Here is a 24,976-nt window from a genome sequence, read left to right as displayed (position 1 = left end):
TAGAAGTGATCAAAATGCTATAAATAAAAATGTTGTCTCGCCCCACAAAATATAAGCCATCACACAGCTCCATCAGCCGGACAATGAAAATGTTTTTTTTCAGCATTAGAACAGTGACATCTAATGAGCAGAGAATCATACTGCGCAATGTGCACCGTAAAAACAGTTCCCAAAAAACAATGTCAGAATTTCATATTTTTTCCACAGTTACTTGGAATTATTTCCCCATTTTCCAGTCCACAATGTGGTAAAATGAATGGTGTCATTTAAAAGTAAAACTTGTCACACTAAAAGACAGGCCCTTATATGTCTATGTGGACAGAAAAATAAAAAAGTTATGGCTCTGGGAAGAAAGAGAGGAAGAAAGAAAAACTCAAAAAACGGAAAGTGTTCTTCTCGGTGAGGGGTAAAACGGGCGCAATTTAATAGTAGAATAAGGTGTAGATGAAAAACGGCAAAGACCAGATAATAAAAACTCAAATGTAATAATAAATCGGGCCCCTAATATGTCTCCACAGATTCGGGTATCCATTTGAGTCAAGTCGCTGGTCTTGGGATCTCCACACAAAGGGCAACTTTCATTACCTGGAACAAGTAAGTTGTGAGAAGTGCGATACGAAATGTGGCAGGTTCCCGGCAAAGGAAGCCTTGTCCTACAGGGAGTCCGCAGATGGTGCTGGGATAATACCGGGCAACAAAGAAAGCGCTTTAGGGTGTTATCCAATGTAACGCGGTAATCAGAGGCGGTGCCGCTCGCCTCATGGGGTTGTGTAGGGTTGAGAAGGTATCAAATATGGTTCCAGCTGCTGCAGTCCCTCTGGTTGTTAGATCCAACGTAGTAATGCAGGTGATAGGAGAGTAGAGAGAGATAGGAGAGATAGCGAGTAATGTGCGCTGCTGGTGGACAACCGAACAAGGAGTCGGGGTCAACCAAGGATATTTGTCAGTGCGGTTTATTCTCAACGCATTTCGAAGTATTACAACTTCTCCATAAAACCACAAAGTTAATCTTTGTGGTTCTCCTGGAGAAGAAGTGCAACGTTTCAGAGTCCAACACACCTGGTTGAGATCAAACAGCCAATGCCTGATACATTCAGACCACAGATCGGGGCATGTATCAGCTGTCGGGTTCACTTTAGGTCTAGATGTCTCCCACCGCCATAGTTAGGCTGGTGAGCTTACCCTCTAGCTCCACTGGGCTATATATACCCTTCATTGCGCACATCGGCATATTTCACCTGAACATTTGAAACCCATTTTTATTATTAAAATGACGGACACTGCAGAGTAAATTTAACGAACCCTATTATAAGTCAATACGGTTCACTGGGCAAACGGTTATCAGCCATTTTTTGCTTTCACACCCCTGTCTGGAAAAACTGAAAGATTCTAGGAGAGTAATAATCAAAATACATATTGGGTACGTATATGTCCTTTATTTGTATTGTGGGTTGCCCATATCCTTGGTCCGTTAGTCATGTTTGTTTTTTTTGGGGGGAGGGGAGTTCCTATCTTCACATCTCATCATGTTTTCAGGAAGACTGGAGAGCCTTTTCATAACTTCATCAGCTGGCAGGACATGCGGGCGGCAGACTTGGTCAGCTCCTGGAACAGCTCTTTATTGTTAAAGGTAATGGCTTCTTCTGCACTTAAATATCTATGAACAGTGGCATGTAAAACTTTGGGTACCCCTGGTCAAAATTACTGTTATCGTGAACAGTTAAGTTAGTGAAAGATAAAATTATTTATTCTGTGTCTTTGTTTACAATACAACTATAGTATTAGTAATGGATAGGTGTCTTATAGACGCCTCTCCATTACTAATCTGGTGTCACCGGACAATACAAAAAAAAAACACGAATATGAACCTCACTTGCCACCCCTACAGTGCAAGTGGGAAGAGCGCACCTAATAGATGTACCTTTTCTGGGCAGCTGCGGGCTGCTATTTTTAGGCTGGAGGGGCAATATCCATGGCCCCTTACCAGCCTAAGAATCCCAAGCCCACAGCTGTCTGCTGTAGCATGGCTGGTTGTCAAAAATGGGGGGACCCCACTCCGTTTTTTTTTTTAAATTATTTATTTAAATAATTTAAAAAAATACAGTGTGGGGATCCCTCTATTCTTGATAACCAGCCTTGCTAAAGCTGACTGCTGAGGGTTGCAGCCCCCAGCTGTGAGTGGTTATCAAAAATACAGGGGAACACACGCTGTTTATTTTTATTTTTTTTTATTTATTATTTAGTGGGAGCAGTAGTCCCATCAGCTGACACCAGTGACCGGAGGTGAACTTTATACCTCTGATCACAGCTGTGCACTCACACTGTTATTTGACTGTTTGGAAATCGCGGTTGTCTGACCGTCTGTGATTATTTTACCGCCGATCATAAGCGTTGTTTGCCAGGCTGTTATTATTATTATTATTATTATTTATTATTATAGCGCCATTTATTCCATGGCGCTTTACATGTGAGGAGGGGTATACATAATAAAACAAGTACAATAATCTTGAAAAATACAAGTCACAACTGGTACAGGAGGAGAGAGGACCCTGCCCGCGAGGGCTCACAATCTACAAGGGATGGGTGAGGATACAGTAGGTGAGGGTAGAGCTGGCCGTGCAGCGGTTTGGTCAATCGGTGGTTACTGCAGGTTGTAGGCTTGTCGGAAGAGGTGGGTCTTCAGGTTCTTTTTGAAGGTTTCGATGGTAGGCGAGAGTCTGATATGTTGTGGTAGAGCATTCCAGAGTAGGGGGGATGCACGAGAGAAATCTTGTATGCGATTGTGGGAAGAGGAGATAATAGGGGAGTAGAGAAGGAGATCTTGTGAGGATCGGAGGTTGCGTGCAGGAAAGTACCGGGAGACGAGGTCACAGATGTATGGAGGAGACAGGTTGTGGATGGCTTTATATGTCATGGTTAGGCTTTTGTACTGGAGTCTCTGGGTGATGGGGAGCCAGTGCAGGGATTGACAGAGGGGAGAGGCCGGGGAATAGCGGGGGGACAGGTGGATTAGTCGGGCAGCAGAGTTTAGAATAGATTGGAGGGGTGCAAGAGTGTTAGAGGGGAGGCCACAGAGCAGGAGGTTACAGTAGTCAAGGCGGGAGATGATGAGGGCATGGACTAGGGTTTTTGCAGATTCTTGGTTTAGGAATGTGCGGATCCGTGAAATATTTTTGAGTTGGAGGCGGCAGGAAGTGGAAAGGGTTTGGATATGTGGTTTAAAGGAGAGATCAGTGTCAAGGATTACCCCAAGACAGCGGGCTTGTGGGACTGGGGAGAGTGGGCAGCCGTTTACTGTAATGGATAGGTTCGTTGGGGAGATCGCGTGAGATGGGGGAAAGATGATGAATTCTGTTTTGTCCATGTTAAGTTTTAGAAATCTAGTGGAGAAGAAGGATGAAATAGCAGACAGACATTGAGGGATTCTGGTTAGTAGGGAGGTGATATCTGGTCCAGAGATGTAGATCTGTGTGTCGTCAGCATAGAGATGATACTGAAAGCCGTGAGATTCTATGAGCTGTCCCAGGCCAAAGGTGTAGATGGAGAAGAGCAGGGGTCCTAGAACTGAACCTTGCGGGACTCCGACAGATAGGGGGCGAGGTGAGGAGGTGGTGTGTGAGTGGGAGACGCTGAATGTACGGTCAGTTAGGTATGATGAGATCCAGGATAGGGCCAATTCTGTGATGCCAAGGGATGAGAGGGTCTGCAGCAGCAGGGAATGGTCCACTGTGTCAAAGGCAGAGGACAGGTCCAGGAGGAGGAGGACAGAGTAGTGTCGCTTGCTCTTGGCGGTTAATAGGTCATTGGTGACCTTAGTTAGGGCAGTTTCAGTGGAGTGGTGTGACCGGAAGCCTGATTGAAAGCGGTCGAAGAAGGAGCAGGAAGATAGATGGGAGGACAGTTCAATATGGACATGTTGTTCCAGTAGTTTTGAGGCAAAGGGGAGAAGTGATATAGGGCGATAGCTAGATACAGAGGATGGGTCAAGAGAGGGCTTTTTGAGGATAGGTGTGATTGTGGCATGTTTAAAGCTTGAGGGGAAAATGCCAGTTGTTAGTGATAGGTTAAAGAGATGGGTTAGGGTTGGGATGAAGACTGTGGTGAGGTTTGGGATGAAGTGGGATGGGAGTGGGTCAAGTGCACAGGTGGTGAGATGCGATCTTGAGAGTAGAGTGGAGAGTCCGTCTTCTGTAATGGTGGAGAAGTTGGTTTTGGAGGTGGAGGGCTGGGTAGTTGGGAGGAAGGGTTCTGGGGGTTGTTTACTAAAATTGTCTCTGATGTTCTCAATTTTCTGCTTGAAAAATGAGGCGAAGTCTTCAGCTGAGATGAGTGGGGAGGGAGGAGGTGCTGGGGGACGGAGGAGAGAGTTGAAGGTGTTGAATAACTGTTTGGGGTTGTGAGACAGGGAGGATATGAGAGATGAGAAGTAGGTTTGTTTTGCTGTGGCGAGCATGGTTTTGAAAGCAGTGAGGGACTGTTTGAATGCGATGAAGTGCTCGATGGAGTGGGATCTTTTCCATCTGCGCTCAGCAGCTCTGGAAGCTCGCCTCAGTTCTTTTGTCATGCTGGTGTGCCAGGGTTGTCTGTTGATTTTGCGAGCTTTGGTATGTGTGAGAGGGGCAAGAGATTCCAAAGCTGCAGCTATTGTGGTGTTATATAGAGCGGCAGCATCATCCGCATTGTGTAGGGAGCTTATGTCTGTGAGAGGGAGGAGGGATTCAGAGAGTGAGTGAAGATCAAGGTGTTTAAGATTTCTGCGAGGGTGTGAGAGTTTGTGGGGTGGGGGTTGTAGACAAGGAGTGGAAAGGGAAGAGAATGTAAGTAGGTTGTGGTCAGAAAGAGGAAGAGGTGAGTTTGAGAGGTTAGATAGGGAGCAGAGGCGGGTGAGAATGAGGTCCAGTGTGTGACCATCTTTGTGGGTGGCTGTAGAAGACCATTGAGTGAGGCCAAAGGAGGAAGTGAGAGTTAGAAGTTTAGTGGCAGCTGAGAGGGAAGTGTCAATGGGGATGTTGAAGTCGCCCATGATGATAGTGGGGATGTCAGCGGCGAGGAAGTGGAGTAGCCAGGTGGTGAAGTGGTCGAAGAAGGTGGTGGCTGGCCCTGGGGGACGGTAGATGACAGCCAGTTGGAGGTTGGAGGGGGAGTAGATGCGCACAGAGTGCACCTCAAAGGAAGGGAGGATAACAGAGGGTGGCAGTGGGATTGGGGCGAAGGAGCAGTTATCTGACAGGAGAAAACCAACTCCTCCGCCATGCTTGCTGCTGGGGCGGGGTGTGTGAGAAAGGTGGAAGCCACCGTAAGAGAGTGCCGCAGGGGAGGCTGTGTCAGAAGGGGTGAGCCAGGTTTCAGTGATGCCGAGGAAGGAGAGTTTGTTATTGATAAAGAGGTCATGGATAAATGGAAGTTTATTGCAGACAGAGCGTGCGTTCCATAGTGCTCCAGATAGGGAAATTGGGGGAGTGGGGGCAGGATGAATGGGTATGAGGTTACTGTGGTTGCGAGGACGTGTAGAGGATCGTGGCAGGGGATTAGAAATGAGTGTGGGGATGTGATGAGGAGGGCCAGGATTTGGGGATATGTCGCCAGCAATGAGGAGCAGCAGACAGAGCGTTAGAAGGTGTGAGCTGGATAGGTCATGATGTGGCCGTGTGTGCCTGGCGAGAAAGGATTGTATGTGGAGGAATAGTTCTGTGGAGGAGGTGAGATGACTGGGGAGGATGGAGGGAGAAATGACTAGTTCTTTACTGGGTGGAGGGACTACAGGAGATAGGAAGAAATAGAGTAGTATGGGGGTGAATGTGAAAAGAAACCGAAACATTATAGTGGTTTTCTATTCCTTTACCTTCCAGTCAATTCCAGTCCAATTCTAGTCTAATTCATAGCAATTTAAAAATGCAATTTCTAAGATGGTCAGACACGTCTGGTCAGACTCATGGCTATGAATTTATGGGCACCTAAGGGCTCACAGCTGAGAGGGAGGATGTGGGCGTGTGTGTCTAGAGCACATGTTCACAGTTAAGCCAGGTCATAAAGAGGGGGTGGGGTAGATGGCCACTCAGGTATGCAAGCAAGAAGCAAGGGAAGTGAAATACGAATGGATAGAAAACAATGGGTAAGCAAAGCATACCAGGTGGGAATTATATGCAGTTCACATAAACACACATTGCAGGAAAGGCAGAGTAGATGGACCGCAGCATACCTGTGGGTAGACAAAACAGCTTGATTAGAGGATACAGGTGGTGATGAGGATGATGAAAGTACAGCAGTGATGAATGCCATGCACATGACTGCATGGCAAACACTGGATGTTCGGGCCCCCCATTCAAATGAATGGGGTCCGGGTTTGGGTACTGTTAAGGTACCCGAAGCCGAACTTTTTGTAACTGTTCGGCCAGACTCGAACATCCAGGTGTCCGCCTATCTCTAGTCTCCAAGCTTTCTTATTTGAAGAGCTACATTCAGCTCTGAGAGCCACCTTCTATTAGAAGAAAATTTGGAAGCTCCCTGTGTGCCCCTTTGCAGGTTATAGTTCCCACTCATACAGTAATAATACATCAGGTGCCCCTTATAAAGAACTAATAGTGCCACAGGTGCTCCCTTACAAAGTAATAGGGCCACATATTCCTACTTTAAAGCAATAGTGCCCCTTTATAAATTACATATACCACGACTTATCACTTATAAAGTAGCAATGACCCGAGTGAAGCTTATAAAGTAATATTGCTCCTTCAGTGCCTCCTTTAAACAGTAATAATGCTTCCTAAATGGCCCCTTATCAAGTATTAATGCCCCTGAGCACTCCCATGCCAAGTAATGATGACCTCTGATTAGTAGGGAGTCTGACCACAGGACAGCAGAATAGCCGCCCTGATTGTTTGCTCCCGGAGATGACGATGTCCTGGTCTCTGCCGGTAGCAGAGTTGTATCTTGTCTTGCGCCATCACACATGTGTGATCTCCACGTATCAGCTGTGGATTTTCAACCTCTGGAAGTAAACCATACAGGCCACAGTTCACTGATTAACAGCGGAGATCTTCAGCACCATAAAGCAGGGCTAGAGAAAGTGTCCTTCATATCTGTATGCCTTGACCTTCCATGAAGAATAGGCTTCACCTGCTCATACCAGAAAAGTGTTGGGAACGACGATCTGCAGTTTATACTTACTGACACATCACCTATCATGAAGGAACCTGCAAGTAATTGTGCCCCTGGATTTTTATATCTTATTCATTCTTGTTTTTCAGGCTGTCCATGGTTCCTGCAAATTCCTGCACTTCTTCACACGAAGAAAACGTTTTTTGGCAGCCAGCCTGATAAATTTCACCACTCAGCACGTGTCCTTAAGGCTGGTCTGGGTCTTACAAAACATTCCTGAGGTAAAGCTGAGATGAGGACTAAGGTTTCCAGCAACTTATAGATGCCGCCTCATGATGGCAACCTCTGCTGCTTGCAGTGTCCAGAACTCTGCGAGTCTCCTAACCTATAATTAAAACACACTAGATATATAAGGGTATAATATATATAAAATCTCCAAAATATAAAAAATATAGAAATATAAATAACATGATATAAAATCAAGGTACCCCAACACACCAATGTGTCAAAAGTGTAGTATAACACTACTAGACACTAAGAAGAAAATCGTGCTCGTAGCATGGTAGGAGGTCAGAAATACAAATCACAACAGAGATATAAATAGATTAATTTTTATTATTTATTGCATGGTAACAATATATTAAAATTAATTAGATATTAAAAACAATTTCATTATATATACATGTATGTAACATTTTGTGCTCATACCTATTTGGCTACCATTATATGTGTTTTTATACCTGTAAAGACTGAATATATAGAAAAAAGGCGCTAAAAAAATATATAGGGGTATATCTGGCAAAATGTGCAAAAAAGACCTATATGTGCAATAATATATAGCAATACGCTTATAAAAGGAGCACCAACTAAAGCGCTGTAGTGGAAAAAGTGCTAGTTCAATAAGTGCAAAAAAGCTTAAGGTATATAAGGTGCTGCTAGTTAAAACAATATATACAGTCACTTACTTTGATATATATGCGGTACTAAGTGGATAGCCAGTGCGGTATGACGCACCCCGACGCGCGTTTCAGACACTTAGCTCCTTCGTCAGGGAGTGTACACTGACTATCCACTTAGTACCGCATATATATCAAAGTAAGTGACTGTATATATACTGTATATGTACACATATAGGTCATATATTCAGTCTTTACAAAATATTACATACATGTATATATAATGAAATTGTTTTTAATATCTAATTAATTTTAATATATTGTTACCATGCAATAAATAATAAAGATTAATCTATTTATATCTCTGTTGTGATTTGTATTTCTGACCTCCTACCATGCTACGAGCACGATTTTCTTCTTAGTCTCCTAACCTGAATTCTACAGCCTCATATATGCCTATAGGGTAGAGTATAAAGCACAGAGAAAGCGTCTCTCACCACAGGCGTTACAAAAGAAAACCCATTTTAATCAGTCATCGGATGTGGAAAAGAGACACAGATTAAATGAGCAACAGCCGCTTCGCCCCAGCATACGCTTCTTTTTGCCTTAGTAACATTTAATGACGATGTCCCCCTTCTCCACGTACTTTTTCATAATGTAAACTCATACATTTGGTTGGCAATCAAGTCCGTGAACTCGCCTCATGTGGTGAATGACTCCCGGAGAACCTTTTACCTGATTGCAGTGATCATGCACTGAAGCGTTTGTAGAAAGGGACGAAACGTTTATCTCAAGTTTACAAAAAAAAGCAGATTTACACATAGTTTATATTAAAATACTAAAAGAAGGCTGTTAACTTGGTTTGACAAGAACCTAGCCTGTATTCCTTAAATTTCCAGTACTCACATTTGGTATAAAATATCCATACAATACAATATGCAACTTCATAACTGAGCACCAGCATTCACTGCAGAACATAGAAAACTACTTCCAAGTACCACTTGTAAAAACTGCAATTTTTTTTTCTTTTAAAGGGCTTTTTCAACCATGTACATTTATTTAATGGTATATAATTGTTGCAAGTCCCTCTGGTGCCATTCTTACAATTACAATAATGGGGGTCTCAAGTACCCCTAACCGCTATTTATTGGATGTCTGTGACCTCCAGTAGGGGGAGTTCAGGCCCCTACCCCTACTCCTTATTGCCTCATTGAAGAGGTCAGTGGCAGCTGTATAATTCTTCATGCAATGAGTTCCTGCTAGTGATGGCCGCTTGTATAATATCAAGTCAAGACTTTTTTTGTTGCAATTTTTAACATTATATTGCTTTTGTGTTTTTTCTTTTAACTTTTTAGGTGCGCCAAGCAGCAGAAGAGAATAATTGTTGCTTTGGTACCATCGACACATGGCTACTATATAAACTCACTAAAGGTAAGTGCTGCCTAAAGGCTCTTGCCGATGGGCGTATCAACTCAGTGTGTGTTATTCAATTTTTTATGAAATGGCACTCGGAGAGCACAGAATTAGGGTATGCGCACACGATGCAGATTTAGGCTATGTGCACACGTTGCGGATTCTCTGCGGATCCGCAGCGTTTTTTGAGGTGCAGAAACGCTGCAGATCCGCAATTGATTTACAGTACAATGTAAATCAATGAGAAAATAAAAAGCTGTGCACACTTTGCGGAAAATCCGCTGCGGAAACACTGCGGTTTAAAAGAAGTAGCATGTCACTTCTTTTTTGTGAATCTGCAGCGTTTTTGTACCCATTCCATTATAGAAAACCGCAGGGGTAAAAACCGCAGCAAATCTGCAAGAAAACTGCAGCAAAAACGCACAAAAATCGCTGCGGAACTGCAGGTGCGTTTTCTGCCAGGAGAGGCAGAATCCGCACCAGAGATTCCTAAGCCTAACCCGCAACTTGTGCACATAGCCTAATAGAAATCCACAGTGGTAAAATCTGCACAAAAACTGCACAAAATCCGCATCAATTCCGCACAAAAAATGCACTAAAACCGCATAAAAAACGCATCAAAACCGCACCTGCGGATTCTGCCAGGAGATGCAGATTTAGTGCAGAAAATTCTGCACCACATTTCCTACGTGTGCACATAGCCTAAGGATGTTCAGATGAACGATTTTTTCCTTCTGTCCAAATGTCCATGAGACGCCCCAAATTTAACCAATGGATGTGTTAAAAATAAAAAAAAAATCATTCCCACATGGACCAGTTGACTAGCATCCCATTTTTATGGATATATTTCTTTTACAATCCTAGGAAACTGTATTTGATCATGTACATTTTTTAGTGTAGGTGTATAAAAACAGATGTCACACGGATGAAAATTTGAAAAAAAATTGTCCAAATATGCTGGATGAAACTGACGATTCCTCTTATGTTCATCTGCAGGGGCCCTAAATCTAAAGTATGTGGGGCTTTACATGTGGAAACCAAAACATCAAGTAGTAAATCTCATGGTGCTTTAGTAAAGCTTCACATTAGCAGCTGGAATCAGTACTATCTCTGTCTGATGGGGTGACATATGATTATCCCTCTCTGTATATTCCGCTCAATAAACTAATATATTGAAAGTGTACAATCAGGGAGACAGAACTGTGATCTGTGATATTCTGTATGACAGGAGCTGTGCAGTCATCATCATAATGAGTTTCTGCCCCTCACTCTATTTTATCCTGGAGAACTTCAGGGGTTCAGTCCATGCAGTTGCATCATCCTGGCAGTTCTGGTGACCCCCTTCACGGAACATAGAATCATGTATTTATGAGTGGGTCACCATGTGATCCCATAACTAAACTGACGAGTATACCATGAATTTCTCCTGTGGATAACTTTAGTGGTACATTCCATACAATTTCATCATACAGGATGTTCTATTGATCGAGATGGTGCACCCCAGCATAGAACATCAAATCCTTGTAATTCACAGGAAAGGGGGGGTGGCACTGAGATCACATGACCTAACTGAGGAGTACACCAAGCACTTCCAGATAAAAAGGGACCACTAAAAAGGGTAATGGCTAGTGATGAGCGAGTGTACTCGTTGCTCAGGTTTTCCAGAGCACGCTCGGGTGGTCTCCGAGTATTTGTTAGTGTTTGGAGATTTAGTTTTTGTTGATGCAGCTGAATGATTTACAGCTACTAGCCAGCCTGAGTACATGTGGGGGTTGCCTGGTTGCTATGGAATCCCCACATGTAATCAAGCTGGCTAATAGTCACAAGCCATGCAGTTGCTGCAACTAAAACTAAATCTCCGAGCACTAACAAATACTCGAAGATCACCCGAGCGTGCTCGCGAAAACCCGACCAACGAGTACACTCGCTCATCACTAGTAATGGCAGCTGAATTATATATAGTGGGGGCTAGGGCAGGATTAATTTAAATAAAAAATGGATTGCTACTTTAAGAGAACACTTTGGACCTGATACATCAGGACAGTTATTCATCCGTGCAGGTCTTGATGAGGGGGCATACTGGATTTAGACTTTGTGAAGAGTTGCATGCCGCTTCATAAATCAGAAGTTATGTGCACCTCTGTATGCACAAATCCTACTCCAACCCTTGCTAGAGTAAGATTTCTAGCATAGCGAACACCACTGTTTTTCATGAATTTGACGAGCGTCGGTCGTCGTGCCCCTGATCCACTCCAGCTCTTCCCATTTCAACGTATCTGGGAGAAACGGGCGTGAAGATGCAAGGAGTCTCAAAATTGAGGTGCAGCTCCACGTTGTTGTGATTTTTCAAAGCTTTTACTCCAGAATTCTGTCTTGAAAGTTTTGATGAATCCGGGCCCTTTGTTTTTCATATTGAAATGTATTTTATTAACTGTAAGTTGAACGGCTGACACCAAAAAGAACAGGCACATGCTGAATTTACAGAACTCTAAAAAATATTGCACTAAAACAACGTAGCCACAATTAGACATATCCATACTCGCAATACTGAGAGGGCGCGTAGACTTCCACCTACAATACCAGTGGATGCATGTGCCTCCACAATGCAAGAGGAGAACACCAGCCATGAAATGACATCCAACTCTCAAAGACCGGTACTAGTCATCCTCCTACATGTAGGAATCGCTGAAGGGAACTGAGAACCACCGTAACAGACTTCAGCATGGTCATCCATGGGGTCCATCAGAAAAACAAGAAAAGCACAGCTGAGCAGTATAGACATGAACTGAGTCCTGTCATGCTGTGGTCAGGCAGGGATCCAGTGTACACATAAAGGGGGCCTCTCCCTATTATACCTAATGTCCTAACATTGGTTACGATCTCCTTGTGACAGGCGGGGGGGGGGGCCCAAACTGGAACCTGTCCCTAATCAATGGCCCCAACGTGGCATGTGATGGACTCATCAGGGGGCTTCAAAATAAAAAAAAAACAAAAAAAACAGGAGTGTATAGTCATTGGAAAAGTGAGAAATGGAGCTAGCTATAGTGCTATATACTCACAGCTATAAACTAGGAAGGTTACATGGCACTGGCCAGGCCAAAGTAATAATAGGTTATGCTGTTCACTGGGCTGGTACTACATGATTACATTTTTATGCCGATTTGAGTAAAGGTTATGTTTTTAGAGTGTTCAGTCATTTTTTCGAGTTCTGTGACATTCAGGCTGACTCACTGAGCTTCCGATGTTATTATTAAAGCACCACTCAAGTGGTTTTTCTTTTTTTCAGCACTGGAGTGGCGCTTTAAATGTAAGCTTCCCGCCCTCGGTCTTAGGCCGCCGTCACACATGCGAGTTTTACGGACGTAAGAGCGCAGAATCTACGTCCGTAAAACTCGCAAAAAATACGGCACAATTATTCTCTATGCCCCTGCTCCTATTTGCCGTATTTTACTGATCAGTATTATACGGCTTTCTACGGCCGTACAAAATCGCAGCATGCTGCGTTTGTCACCGTACTGCGCAAGAAATACGCCAATGAAAGTCTATGGAAGCGTGAAAAATACGGATTACACACGGACAAGCAGTGTGACTTGCGAGAAATACGCAGCGCTGTTAGAGAGAAAAGCCGGTAATTCAGTGCGGTGTACAGTAAAATCACACTGACAGCTTACAGTAGAATAGGTAGAATAAATGTGTACACATAGAATAGGTATATATATATATATATATATATATATGTCAGTGAGACACATATATGTATATATATTAATATTTATTCCAGCGCTATACAGCTTGAAAGCCGGTAATTCAATTACCGGCTTTTTCTTTCTCCTTCCTAAAACCCGACATGATTTGAGACATGGTTTACATACAGTAAACCATGTCTTCTCTCCATTTTTTTTGCAGATTCCACACTACTAATGTCAGTAGTGTGTATCTGCAAAATTTGACCGTTCTAGCTCTTAAAATAAAGGGTTAAATGGCGGAAAAAATTGGCGTGGGCTCCCGCGCAATTTTCTCCGCCAGAGTAGTAAAGCCAGTGACTGAGGGCAGATATTAATAGCCTGGAGAGGGTCCACGGTTATTGGCCCCCCCCCTGGCTAAAAATATCTGCCCCCAGCCACCCCAGAAAAGGCACATCTGGAAGATGCGCCTATTCTGGCACTTGGCCACTCTCTTCCCATTCCCGTGTAGCGGTGGGATATGGGGTAATGAAGGGTTAATGCCACCTTGCTATTGTAAGGTGACATTAAGCCTAATTAATAATGGAGAGGCGTCAATTATGACACCTATCCATTATTAATCCAATTGTAGTGAAGGGTTAAATAAAACACAAACACATTATTTAAAATTATTTTAATGAAATAAAAACAATGGTTGTTGCAGTATTTTATTCAACGCCCAATCCAGTCACTGAAGACCCTCGTTCTGTGAGTAAAAAAACATAATAAACCAACAATATACTTACCCTCCGCAGATCTGTAACGTCCAACGATGTAAATCCTTCTGAAGGGGTTAAAACATTTTGCAGCAAGGAGCTGTGCTATTGCAGGCTGCTCCTCGCTGCAAAACCCCAGGGAATGAGGCTAAAAATAGATCAATGATCTATATTTAGCTTCATTTGCGGTGAGGCGCCCTCTGCTGGCTGTTCATAGATCGTGGGAAATTACTTAGAAAGCTCCCAGGCTTTCTAGGTAATTTCCCACGATCTATGAACAGCCAGCAGAGGGCGCCTCACCGCAAATGAAGCTAAATATAGATCATTGATCTATTTTTAGCCTCATTCCCTGGGGTTTTGCAGCGAGGAGCAGCCTGCATTAGCACAGCTCCTTGCTGCAAAATGTTTTAACCCCTTCAGAAGGATTTACATCGTTGGACGTTACAGATCTGCGGAGGGTAAGTATATTGTTGGTTTATTATGTTTTTTTACTCACAGAACGAGGGTCTTCAGTGACTGGATTGGGCGTTGAATAAAATACTGCAACAACCATTGTTTTTATTTCATTAAAATAATTTTAAATAATGTGTTTGTGTTTTATTTAACCCTTCACTACAATTGGATTAATAATGGATAGGTGTCATAATTGACGCCTCTCCATTATTAATTAGGCTTAATGTCACCTTACAATAGCAAGGTGGCATTAACCCTTCATTACCCCATATCCCACCGCTACACGGGAATGGGAAGAGAGTGGCCAAGTGCCAGAATAGGCGCATCTTCCAGATGTGCCTTTTCTGGGGTGGCTGGGGGCAGATATTTTTAGCCAGGGGGGGGCCAATAACCGTGGACCCTCTCCAGGCTATTAATATCTGCCCTCAGTCACTGGCTTTACTACTCTGGCGGAGAAAATTGCGCGGGAGCCCACGCCAATTTTTTCCGCCATTTAACCCTTTATTTTAAGAGCTAGAATGGTCAAATTTTGCAGATACACACTACTGACATTAGTAGTGTGGAATCTGCAAAAAAAATGGAGAGAAGACATGGTTTACTGTATGTAAACCATGTCTCAAATCATGTCGGGTTTTAGGAAGGAGAAAGAAAAAGCCGGTAATTGAATTACCGGCTTTCAAGCTGTATAGCGCTGGAATAAATATTAATATATATACATATATGTGTCTCACTGACATATATATATATATATATATATATATATATATATATATATATATATATATATATATATATATATATATATATACCTATTCTATGTGTACACATTTATTCTACCTATTCTACTGTAAGCTGTCAGTGTGATTTTACTGTACACCGCACTGAATTACCGGCTTTTCTCTCTAATATATGTGTCTACTGACATATATATATATATATATATATATATATATATATATATATATATATATATATATATATATATATATATATATATATATATATATATATAGACAGTATATATATATTTTCTTTTCTTTTTGGGACACATGGATCACTTCTATAGCGGTATGTTGGTTTTGCTAGCCTGCGAGAAAACCACGCAGTACGGATGCCATACGGATTACATACGGAGGATGCCATGCGCAAAAAACGCTGACACACCCTGCCTACGGAGGAGCTACGGACCACTTTTTTCGGGACTTTTCAGCGTATTACGGCCGTAATATACGGACCGTATTGTTTTACGCTGTGTGTGACGCCGGCCTTATACTCGCTTTCACCAGCGCCACACCGGTCTTGCGACGCCATCTTGTGCCCGGAACTTCTGACTGGCTAGAAGTTCCGTCACAAGCTCTCGGTGCAAGTCTATGAGAGCGAGAACGAACCCCTCATAGAGATGTACTGAAGAGTGACCTCTGGCGCGCTCCGTGAAATACTGGGGCTGCCGGCAGGTCACTTTTCGTCGGAGACTGACCATATCAACGACGGAAAAGGATGAATGCGGTGGCAGGGGAGTATGAGACATGGGGCAGGGGACTAACATTTTAAAGCACCATTCCAGCAGTGCAATAAAAAAAAATGCTGGAGTGGGGCTTTAAGCCTATTTTTGTGTTCCATTCTGAAATGTACAGCTAATGAATATGTGCCTACCATAAGCACAAGGCCTCACACAGCACAATTGAGTCCTAAACGCCCAAATTGTTTGTGAATGCAAGGTTTCTTTTTCTCTGTTTCAGGCTCTGTACATGCAACAGACTTTTCAAATGCAAGTGGCACAGCAATTTTTGATCCTTACCTGGTAAGTAGCCACCAAACATGGATGTATTATGTGAAAAAAACAGAAGGTGGCATATCGCACCACCTGCAGATGATGTGGGGGTTGAGGATTACTGTGATGCACTAACCTGGTGTAGATGTGCTGAGTGCACAACTAACTTGACTTGCTCAGGTGATTTGGACCACTAAAGCTGGCGGCATCTTCCCAAAAATTGTATAAGCACATACAGTAGTTGTATATGTCTCACACGAATAGGTTGAACTGTGTTTTTCCAGCAGGACGGACAGTGGATGTTAGGCGATACCGGGTATTCAGACACACCTACTCAGTAGATGGGGTGTAAAGCCGTATACTCATGTGACAGTCACAACGCGTTTCAGAGCCAGACCGGTTTGTTCATCAGGTATAACATGTAAATTCTGTGTGAATGTAAAGTTTAAGAAGCCATAAAGGCACCAAATAGTAAAATAGGTTAACTCTGAACAAAAGACCTGATGAAGGAGACGGGCTGGTTTTGAAACGCGTTGTGATCGTACATATTGGTAAAGACTTTAAACCCTATCGTCTGAGGAAGTGTGTTTCTGTACATCATCAGTAGTGATGAGCGAGTGTACTCGTTGCTGGGGTTTTCCATAGCACGCTCGGGTGGTCTCCGAGTATTTGTTTGTGTTCGGAGATTTAGTTTTCATCGCCTCAGCTGAATGATTTACAGCTATTAGCCAGGCTGAGTACATGTGGGGGTTGCCTGGTTGCTAGGGAACCCTCACATGTACTCAGCCTGGCTAATAGCTGTAAATCATTCAGCTGAGGCGATGAAAACTAAATCTCCGAACACAAACAAATACTCGGAGGACACCCGAGCGTGCTATGGAAAACCCGAGCAACGAGTATATTCGCTCATCACTAATCATCAGCTATCGCCTGACATCTACCATCCATGTCCTCTTGGAAAAACACAAAATATGGATGAGGAGAGCGCACATTGCAATGTTTAGGAAGCTTGGAGATGTGTGGAAACTGGTGCTAAGGAAATTCAACAAAGTTACCCATGGCTATCAGGTCGCCTTTCTCATTATCTAAAGGATATCTGAGAAATAAAGTCTGAATCTGCTCTCCATGGGTAATTACAGCTTTGGTAATTTCCCAACATGTCCAAGAAGACGCTTCTGACCCCAGCTGTAACTCATGTGCTCTCTCTCCTCTACGATATGCAGAAGAAATACTTAGTGGATTTGTACCTTAGAAGTGTATGGGGATTACAGAAACTGTAGCACAGCCCTCTCTGCTGTTTCTGTAATACTGTCTGACATAGATTTTACCATCTCAGCCATAAATGGAAGAAATATGAATACCCATTTAGCATTTAAATAGCACATAAAAGTATTTTTTTTTTTTTACCTCTGATGGATCCTAGTGGACATTGCTCACAATTTATCAGATTGATGAGATAATGCGGCATTATCTGCCTGTTTTTCTGTTGTAGATGAGCTGGAGCTCGTTCCTGTGCTCGCTGCTGTCCATCCCCTTGTCTATATTTCCTCCCGTGGAGGATACAAGGTAGGGCTCCTCAGGTTTCCTCTAGTTAGTCCACCTCCTGTGTGTAGATGAACTCTGGCCTGAACTTTTCTTACCTCTTTAGTCACAACTTTGGAGAAGTGGATCCCAGCATTTTCGGAGCTCCAATCCCTATTCGTGCATTGGTGAGGGAACCAAAACTTATCAAACCACTATCATTTATTATCTCTTGGGTTTCCATTTATTGGAAAACCCCTGTCGTCACACACACACACATATACACTGTCACACACACATATACATACACACAAACACACACACATATATACACTCACATATATACCGTATTTTTCGGACTATAAGACGCACCGGACCATAAGACGCACCCCAAATTTGGGGTGAAAATTGCAGAAAAAAAAGATTTTTTTATAACATGGGGGTCCGTCTTATTGTCCGAATTTACAGTATCTTATGGCGGTGGCAGAGCAGGGTCACAGGAGGCAAGGTGTCGGCAGAGGTGGGGTGATGCTGGGATGAGGAGGTGCTTGGATGAGAAGGTGCTGGGATCAGGAGGTGCTGGGATCAGGAGGTGCTGGGATCAGGAGGTGCTGGGATCAGGAGGTGCTGGGATCAGGAGGTGCAGTGAGAGGTATGGCGTGAGAGGGGTCCCTGGCGTACCATGCAGGCTTACCTAGGTGGCAGAGGTCCGGTGGCAGAGGTGCGGTGGCGGGGGTGTGGCGGCAGAGGAGGCGCAGTAAGCGGGGTCCCTTTCCCCGGTATGGTGATGCAGCAGGCCCGGTATGCAGCAGAGCCGGGTGAATCCTCTTGTTATCGGTGGGCGCGGCCATTTTCCTGAGGCCGCGCGTGTGCAGATGAAGCGCTCTGCTCCCGGGGCTACAGGAAAATGGCCGCGGGAGGCCGCGCGTGCGCAGATGGAGATCGCGGCGGCCATTTTCCTGAAGCCCCGGGAAGCAGAGCGCTCCATCTGCGCACGCGCGGCCTCCGGAAAATGGCTGCCACCACCGATAACAAGAGGATTCACCCGGCTCTGCTGCATACCGGGCCTGCTGCATCACCATACCGGGGAAAGGGACCCCGCTTACTGCGCCTCCTCTGCCGCCACACCCCCGCAACCGCACCTCTGCCACCGCACCTCTGCCACCGCACCTCTGCCACCTAGGTAAGCCTGCATTGCGACTATTAGACGCACCCCCCATTTTCCCCCCTTTTTTGGGGGGGAAAAAGTGCGTCTTTTAGTCCGAAAAATACGGTACACTCACACACATATACACTGTCACACACACACATATACACTCTCACACACATATACATACACATATACATACACTCACACACACATACTCACACACACACATATACACACCTATACATACACGCACACACACACATATATACCCACACACACACACACATATACACTCTCACATACACACACACATATACATGCACAAACACACATATATACACTCACACACATATATACACTCACACACATATATATATACACACACACACACACACACATATATACACACACACACACACACTCACACACACATATATATTCTACGCAATGGCCAGACTGTCCGACCTTAAAAAAGTCGACTACAAGAGACCAAAAGAAACACAGGTCAATGGCTGGTTTGACAAAGAATGCAAAGCTGTACGGAAGACCCTGAGAACAGCCTCCAACAAGAAACACAGAGACCCCAACCACCTGGGTCTGAGGGAAGCCTATGACTCCATACAAAAGCAGTACAAAACCATCCTCAGGAGGAAGAAGCAGAGTTACATCTCTACCAAGCTTAACCAACTCCAAGACGCCCTCCAAGACAACTCCTTCTGGGAACTATGGAACCACATGGGCACCAAAGACAAGAAAAACAACAACCATATCCAAAATTGGCAACCTCTGGCTCCAATACTTCAGAGACCTCTATAAAGACATTCCAAAGGAAGGACTAAGCCAAGAACAGGAAAACATAATGGCGAAACTAAAAGCAATGGAGGAAAAAATCAAAAACTTCCAAAACCCGGTGGATACACCTATAACACTACAGAAAGTAACCGAGAGACTCTCCTCCATAAGTTGTAGAAAAGCCGGTGGCCTGGATGGAATCCTACCAGAAATGCTGAAGTTCAGCCCACCAGAAATACAGGCTGCAATGGTTAAACTCTTCAATATTGTACTGAGTGCCGGCTACTTCCCTCGTACCTGGAACCAAGGCCTCATCACACCCATCCACAAGAGTGGGGACAGGTATGACCCAGCCAACTACAGAGGCATATGCGTCAGCAGCAACCTGGGAAAACTGTTCAACAGTATCCTGAACAAGAGGATCCTCACCTTCCTCACCGGGCACAACGTCCTCAGCAAGAGCCAAGCAGGGTTCATGCCGAACCACCGCACCACTGACCACATCTATACTCTGCACAGCCTCATTCAGAGACACGTCTACAATACAAAGAATGGGAAGATATACGCCTGCTTTGTGGACTTTAAAAAGGCCTTTGATTCAGTGTGGCACCCGGGCTTATTCCTGAAACTGCTGGAGAGTGGAATAGGAGGAAAGACCTACGATGTCATCAAAAGCTCCTACACCGAGAACCGCTGCAGCGTGAGTGTGAACGGCAAAAGAACGGCTTATTCCCAGCAGAGCCGCGGAGTCAGACAAGGCTGCAGCCTAAGTCCAACGCTCTTCAACATCTACATCAACGAGCTGGCTACCGCCCTGGAATCCTCCTCAGCACCAGGACTCACCCTCCACGACGCTCAGGTGAAATTCCTGCTGTATGCAGATGTCCTGCTGCTGCTGTCACCAACTGAGAAAGGCCTCCAGGACAACCTGAAAATCCTAGAGAAATTCAGCTCCACCTGGGCTCTACCGGTCAACCTAAAGAAAACCAACACCATGGTGTTCCAGAGGAGAAAGAGAAGATCAGACCAACACCCACCATTCGTCCTCAACAACTGCGACCTCACAGGAACTGACAAATATACCTACCTGGGCCTAGAGATTCACCGGTCAGGGAGTTTCAAACAAGCCATAGAGACCCTGAAAGACAAGGCCTGCAAAACCTTCTATGCCTTCCGAAGGACACTCTACCATCTGAAGCCACCAGTGAGGGTCTGGCTAAAAATCTTCGACTCCATCATCGCCCCAATCCTCCTGTATGGTAGCGAAGTCTGGGGTCCTCACACCTACCCAGACTGGTCAAAGTGGGATTCCAGTCCAACAGAAATATTCCACCTGGAATTCTGCAAGCACCTTCTCCAGGTCCATCGGAGCACCTCCAACAGTGCTTGTCGGGCCGAGCTGGGCAGATTCCCTCTACACCTAACAGTTCTAAAGAGGGCGCTGTCATTCCGGGCTCACCTGCATAGGAGCAATCCAAGCTCCCATCACCATAAAGCCCTGATACATGTAGGTGAAACAGAAAAACCAGAACCCTCGGAACAGCCCAGCCAAACCCAACCGGACCAGAACACCAATCACAACAACCTGACAAAAGCCGGAATCAGGAAGATGGCAGACGAAGGCCAGGAGAGGTATGTCAGTGACTGGAAGAATGATATCATCAGCTCACAGAAACTGACCATGTACCGGAGCCTACAGAGAGACTACAGACTGGCCCCATATCTGGAGAAACTCCCGGACCCCAGAGATCGCAAGATCCTGAGCCGATACAGACTCAGTGCCCACAGTCTGGCCATCGAATGTGGCCGACACACGCAGAGCTACAAGCCCAGGGAGGAAAGACTGTGCCAACACTGTGATCAGGAGGCCATAGAGGACGAAACCCACTTCCTGCTACACTGCTCCAAATACTCAGCAGTGAGGGACACTCACTTCAGGAGACTCTCACATCTCTTCCCAGACTTCATCACCATGAAGGAGGAAGAGAAAACATATATCTTGCTGGGAGAAGAAGAGAGAGCAGTGGAGATAGCAACGCGGTATGTGAGCGAATGTCATAGACTGCGAGAAAGAGAACTATGATGCCATGGACTATAGCCCCCCACAATGGATCTGCCCCATCCACCTCCCCTATGCCATGGACTATAGCCCCCACCCTGGATCTGCCCCCATCCACCTCCCCTATGCCATGGACTATAGCCCCCAACCTGGACCTGCCCCATCCACCTCCCCTATGCCATGGACTATAGCCCCCACAATGGACCTGCCCCATCCACCTCCCCTACAGCTCCTACCCAACATCCCCACAGTCCCTATCCCTATTGCCTTTATACACTTGCTTTGGCAAAACTGATGTGTATTTGGTCCTGCCAATAAAGCTTCTTTGAATCTTTGAATCTACATACACGCACATACACATATATACATGCACACACACACATATATACACACACATATACACTCACACACACATATACACTCTCACACACACATATACACTCTGACACACACATATACACACATATACATACACGCACACACATATACATGCACACACACACACATATATACACTCACACACATATATACTGTCACACACACATATACACTCTCACACACACATATACATACACATATACATACACTCACACACATACTCACACACATATATACACTCACACACACATATATACTCTCACACACACATATACACTCACACACACAGATATATACACTCACATACATATATACTCTCACACACACATATATACACTCACACATATACACACACACATACAGTACAGACCAAAAGTTTGGACACACTTCACTTAACGATTTTTCTGTATTTTCATGACTATGAAAATTGTACGTTCACACTGAAGGCATCAAAACTATGAATTAACATATGTGGAATAAATACTTAACAAAAAAGTGTGAAACAACCGAAAATATGTCTAATATTCTAGGTTCTTCAAAGTAGCCACCCTTTTGCTTTGATGACAGCTTTGCACCTTCTTGGCATTCTCTTGATGAGCTTCAAGAGGTAGTCACCAGGAATGGTCTTCCAACAATCTTGAAGGAGTTCCCAGAGATGCTTAGCACTTGTTGGCCATTTTGCCTTCACTCTGCTCACCACAAACCATGTCGATTGGGTTCAGGTCTGGTGACTGTGGAGGCCAGGTCATCTGACGTAGCACCCCATCACTCTCCTTCTTGGTCAAATAGCCCTTACACAGCCTGGAGGTGTGTTTGGGGTCATTGTCCTGTTGAAAAATAAATGGTGGTCCAACTAAACGCAAACCGGATGGAATAGAATTCAGCTGCAAGATGCTGTGGTAGCCATGCTGGTTCAGTATGCCTTCAATTTTGAATAAATCCCCAACAGTGTCACCAGCAAAGCACCCCAACACCATCACACCTCCTCCTCCATGCTTCACGGTGGGAGCCAGGCATGTAGAGTCCATCCGTTCACTTTTTCTGCGTCGCACATAGACACGGTGGTTGGAACCAAAGATCTCAAATTTGGACTCATGAGACCGAAGCACAGATTTCCGCTGGTCCTAATGTCCATTCCTTGTGTTCTTTAGCCCAAACAAGTCTCTTCTGCTTGTTGCCTGTCCTTAGCAGTGGTATCTTAGCAGCTATTTTACCATGAAGGCCTGCTGCACAAAGTCTCCTCTTAACAGTTGTTGTAGAGATGTGTCTGCTGCTAGAACTCTGTGTGGCATTGACCTGGTCTCTAATCTGAGCTGCTGTTAACCTGCGATTTCTGAGGCTGGTGACGCTGATAAACTTATCCTCAGAAGCAGAGGTGACTCTTGGTCTTCCTTTCCTGGGGCGGTCCTCATGTAAGCCAGTTTCTTTGTAGCGCTTGATGGTTTTTGCCACTGCACTTGGGGAAACTTTGAAAGTTTTCCCAATTTTTCGGACTGACTGTCCTTCATTTCTTAAAGTAATGATGGCCACTCATTTTTCTTTACTTAGCTGCTTTTTTCTTGTCATAATACAATTTCTAACAGTCTATTCAGTAGGACTATCAGCTGTGTATCCACCAGACTAATGCACAACACAACTGATGGTCCCAACCCCATTTATAAGGCAAGAAATCCCACTTATTAAACCTGACAGGGCACACCTGTGAAGTGAAAACCATTCCCGGTGACTACCTCTTGAAGCTCATCAAGAGAATGCCAAGAGTGTGCAAAGCAGTCATCATAGCAAAAGGTGGCTACTTTGAAGAACCTAGAATATAAGACATATTTTCAGTTGTTTCACACTTTTTTTTTAAGTATATAATTCCACATTTGTTAATTCATAGTTTTGATGCCTTCAGTGTGAATGTACAATTTTCATAGTCATGAAAATACAGAAAAATCTTTAAATGAGAAGGTGTGTCCAAACTTTTGGTATGTACTGTATATACACTCACATATACACTCGCACACATATATACACTCACACACACACACATATATATACACTCACACACACACACGCACACACATATATACACTCACACACAAATATACTCTCACACACATATACACACACATATACACTCACACACACATATACACTCTCACACAGACTTATATATACACTCACACGCATACATATACACTCACACACATATATACACTCACACACATATACACACACATACACTCTCACACACACATATACACACATATACACTCTCACACACATGTACACTCACATACTCACACACACTCACACACATACATATACACTCACACATACATATACACTCACATACACACACACATGTACACACACACACACATATATATACTCTAAATAACACACATATACACACACATATATACTTTCACACACACATATACTCTCACACATACATATATACTCACACACATATATACTCTCTCACACACACACACACATAAACATACACACATACACACACACACATATATACACTCACACACACGTATGCACACACATATACACACATACACTCTCACACACATATGCACACACATATGCAAACACATATGCACTCACACACAAACACACATACACTCTCACACACATATATACACTCACACATATTCACACACACACATATATATACTCTAACACACATATACACACACATATATACTTTCACTCACACACACACACACACACACATATACACACATATATACTTTCACACACACTCACACACACATACTCTCACACATACATATATACTCTCACACACATATACATACACACACTCTCATATATACACACACATATACACTCTCACACACACACACATATACACTCTCACACATACATATACACACACATATACATTCACACACATATATACTCACACACATATATACTCACACACATATATATACTCTAACACACATATACTCTCATATACACACACACACATATACTCTCACACATA

The 24,976-nt window shown here is 44.0% G+C and overlaps 1 protein-coding gene across 2 annotated transcripts in view; it reads left to right on the top strand.

The window, feature by feature from the left end:
• Positions 1–24,976, top strand: part of GK5 (glycerol kinase 5) — a 73,632-nt gene that overhangs the window by 31,087 nt on the left and 17,569 nt on the right. For both annotated transcript variants that reach the window (XM_069727886.1, XM_069727885.1), the window contains exons 3-9: positions 519–594; positions 1,537–1,630; positions 7,245–7,376; positions 9,347–9,422; positions 16,035–16,096; positions 17,559–17,632; positions 17,715–17,775. In XM_069727886.1, the coding sequence (XP_069583987.1) occupies positions 519–594; positions 1,537–1,630; positions 7,245–7,376; positions 9,347–9,422; positions 16,035–16,096; positions 17,559–17,632; positions 17,715–17,775 (575 nt within the window). The remainder of the gene's footprint in view (positions 1–518; positions 595–1,536; positions 1,631–7,244; positions 7,377–9,346; positions 9,423–16,034; positions 16,097–17,558; positions 17,633–17,714; positions 17,776–24,976) is intronic.

Source organism: Ranitomeya imitator, chromosome 5 (genome assembly GCF_032444005.1).
Source record: "Ranitomeya imitator isolate aRanImi1 chromosome 5, aRanImi1.pri, whole genome shotgun sequence".
In the NCBI taxonomy this organism is placed as follows: domain Eukaryota; kingdom Metazoa; phylum Chordata; class Amphibia; order Anura; family Dendrobatidae; genus Ranitomeya; species Ranitomeya imitator.
Note: the sequence above shows the minus strand (reverse complement) of the source record. Positions and strands in the feature narration are given on the sequence as shown.